This window comes from Terrapene carolina, unplaced genomic scaffold (genome assembly GCF_002925995.2).
Source record: "Terrapene carolina triunguis isolate 2854851 unplaced genomic scaffold, T_m_triunguis-2.0 Scaffold19503, whole genome shotgun sequence".
NCBI classification, from domain to species: Eukaryota; Metazoa; Chordata; order Testudines; family Emydidae; genus Terrapene; species Terrapene triunguis.
In genome coordinates, this window is record NW_020683854.1 from 2,241 (window position 1) to 3,820 (window position 1,580).

At 46.5% G+C, this 1,580-nt stretch overlaps 1 protein-coding gene across 1 annotated transcript; it reads right to left on the minus strand.

Annotated features, from left to right (window-relative positions):
• Positions 1-390: 390 nt before the first annotated feature.
• On the minus strand, positions 391-1,326 carry LOC112115623 (olfactory receptor 51G2-like). The gene has a single exon (XM_024212755.1). The coding sequence runs from the start codon at positions 1,324-1,326 to the stop codon at positions 391-393; it is 936 nt and encodes a 311-aa protein (XP_024068523.1).
• Positions 1,327-1,580: the final 254 nt, after the last annotated feature.

Consider the following 1,580-nt stretch of genomic DNA (forward strand, 5'->3'; position numbering starts at 1 on the left):
GCCAGGTGTAATGGAAACAACATTCACCTCCCTTCTCTTTATTGAGAGTATTGACAGGAATTCTGAGGTCGGAGCAGCCACCGATATGGCTCTTTATGGGGCAACATCCTACTGGTCCCCTGGATCTCCACGAACACAATCACTCTGTAAATACTGCTGCCTGCCTTGGTCTCCTTTCCCCAGTGCACTGTGCTCCCTCAACAGTGTGTGGAGACAACTCCTATACCATTGCTTCAGGCCTTAGACCCCATTTGAACCTGTCTGTACAGAGTGGAGATCAGTATCTCATGTCATCACAGATATAAGGGTCCAGGATGGAATAAGTCGCCGTGTCCGGTGTTTCTTGATTCCTATGCCACCAGCACTGGGGCCGAGTGATAAACTGACCCTTCACTTAACGAACACCCTGATTATCCTCGAACGAAGGTGTTTGCTTTTCACGCTGTACACGATTGGGTTCATCAGAGGAGGAACCAGCAGGTAGACATAGGCCAGGACAATCTGAAGCAAGGGAGAAGAGCTCTTTCTGAATCTGTGCATCAAAGTCAGGGTGAATTCTGGCATGTAGAAGAGCAGGACAGCGCAGAGGTGGGCGACGCAGGTGTTTAGGGCCCTGAGGAACTCCACGTGGGAGGTGATGTTCAGCACTGTTTTGAGGATCATCACATAAGAGAGGAAGATGAGCAGCGAGTCCAACCCCACTGTTATAACTGTAATAAACAAGCCATAGATGTTGTTGACTGTGATGTCCGCACATGCTATTGTCATGACCTCCATGTGCAGGCAGAAGGAATGGGAGAGGACATTGGTTCGACAGAATTGGAACCTTGTCAGGAGAAGGGGGAGTGGGAGTATTATGCCCACCCCTCTTAGCACAAACACCAGTCCCATCTTCACTATTCTCGGCAGTGTTAAGATGGAAGTATATTTCAGTGGGTTACTGATTGCGATGAAGCGATCAAAGGCCATCAACAAGAGCACAGAGGATTCAATGAATGTAAACAAGTGGATGAAGAACAGCTGGGCAAGACAGGCATTGAGGCTGATCTCCCTTGAGTTAAACAAAAATACACCCAGTATTGTCGGTATGCTGGCTATCAATAAGCCTAGGTCTGTGACAGCCAACATGGAAAGGAAAATGTACATTGGCTCATGAAGGCTTAGATCTGTTTTTATAATGAACAGAATGAGTGAATTTCCTACTATCGAAATAGCATATGTTAAGCAGAAGGTGATAGAGATCCAGAGATGGACGTCTCCCTTCCCAGGTATCCCAGTGAGAAGGAACACTTCATAGTTGTATTTGGTGTCATTGACAGCTGACATAATGTACCGGGAAAGTCTGATGAGTTTTGAGCGTTTCTTCCTGAAAGGAAATAGAATAGGAGATTAGACAACTAGATGATATTTAACAAGATATCATTCTGCTCTCAGTGCAAGTCTACAGACTCCTAGGAGGTCAAGGAAGATGAGCAAAAGCATAGTCTTGGATTTACACCACAGATAGGAGGATAGGCATTGCCAGACTGGATCAGACCTGTAGTCCATCTAGCCCAGTATCCAGTGGCCAGGTCCAAATG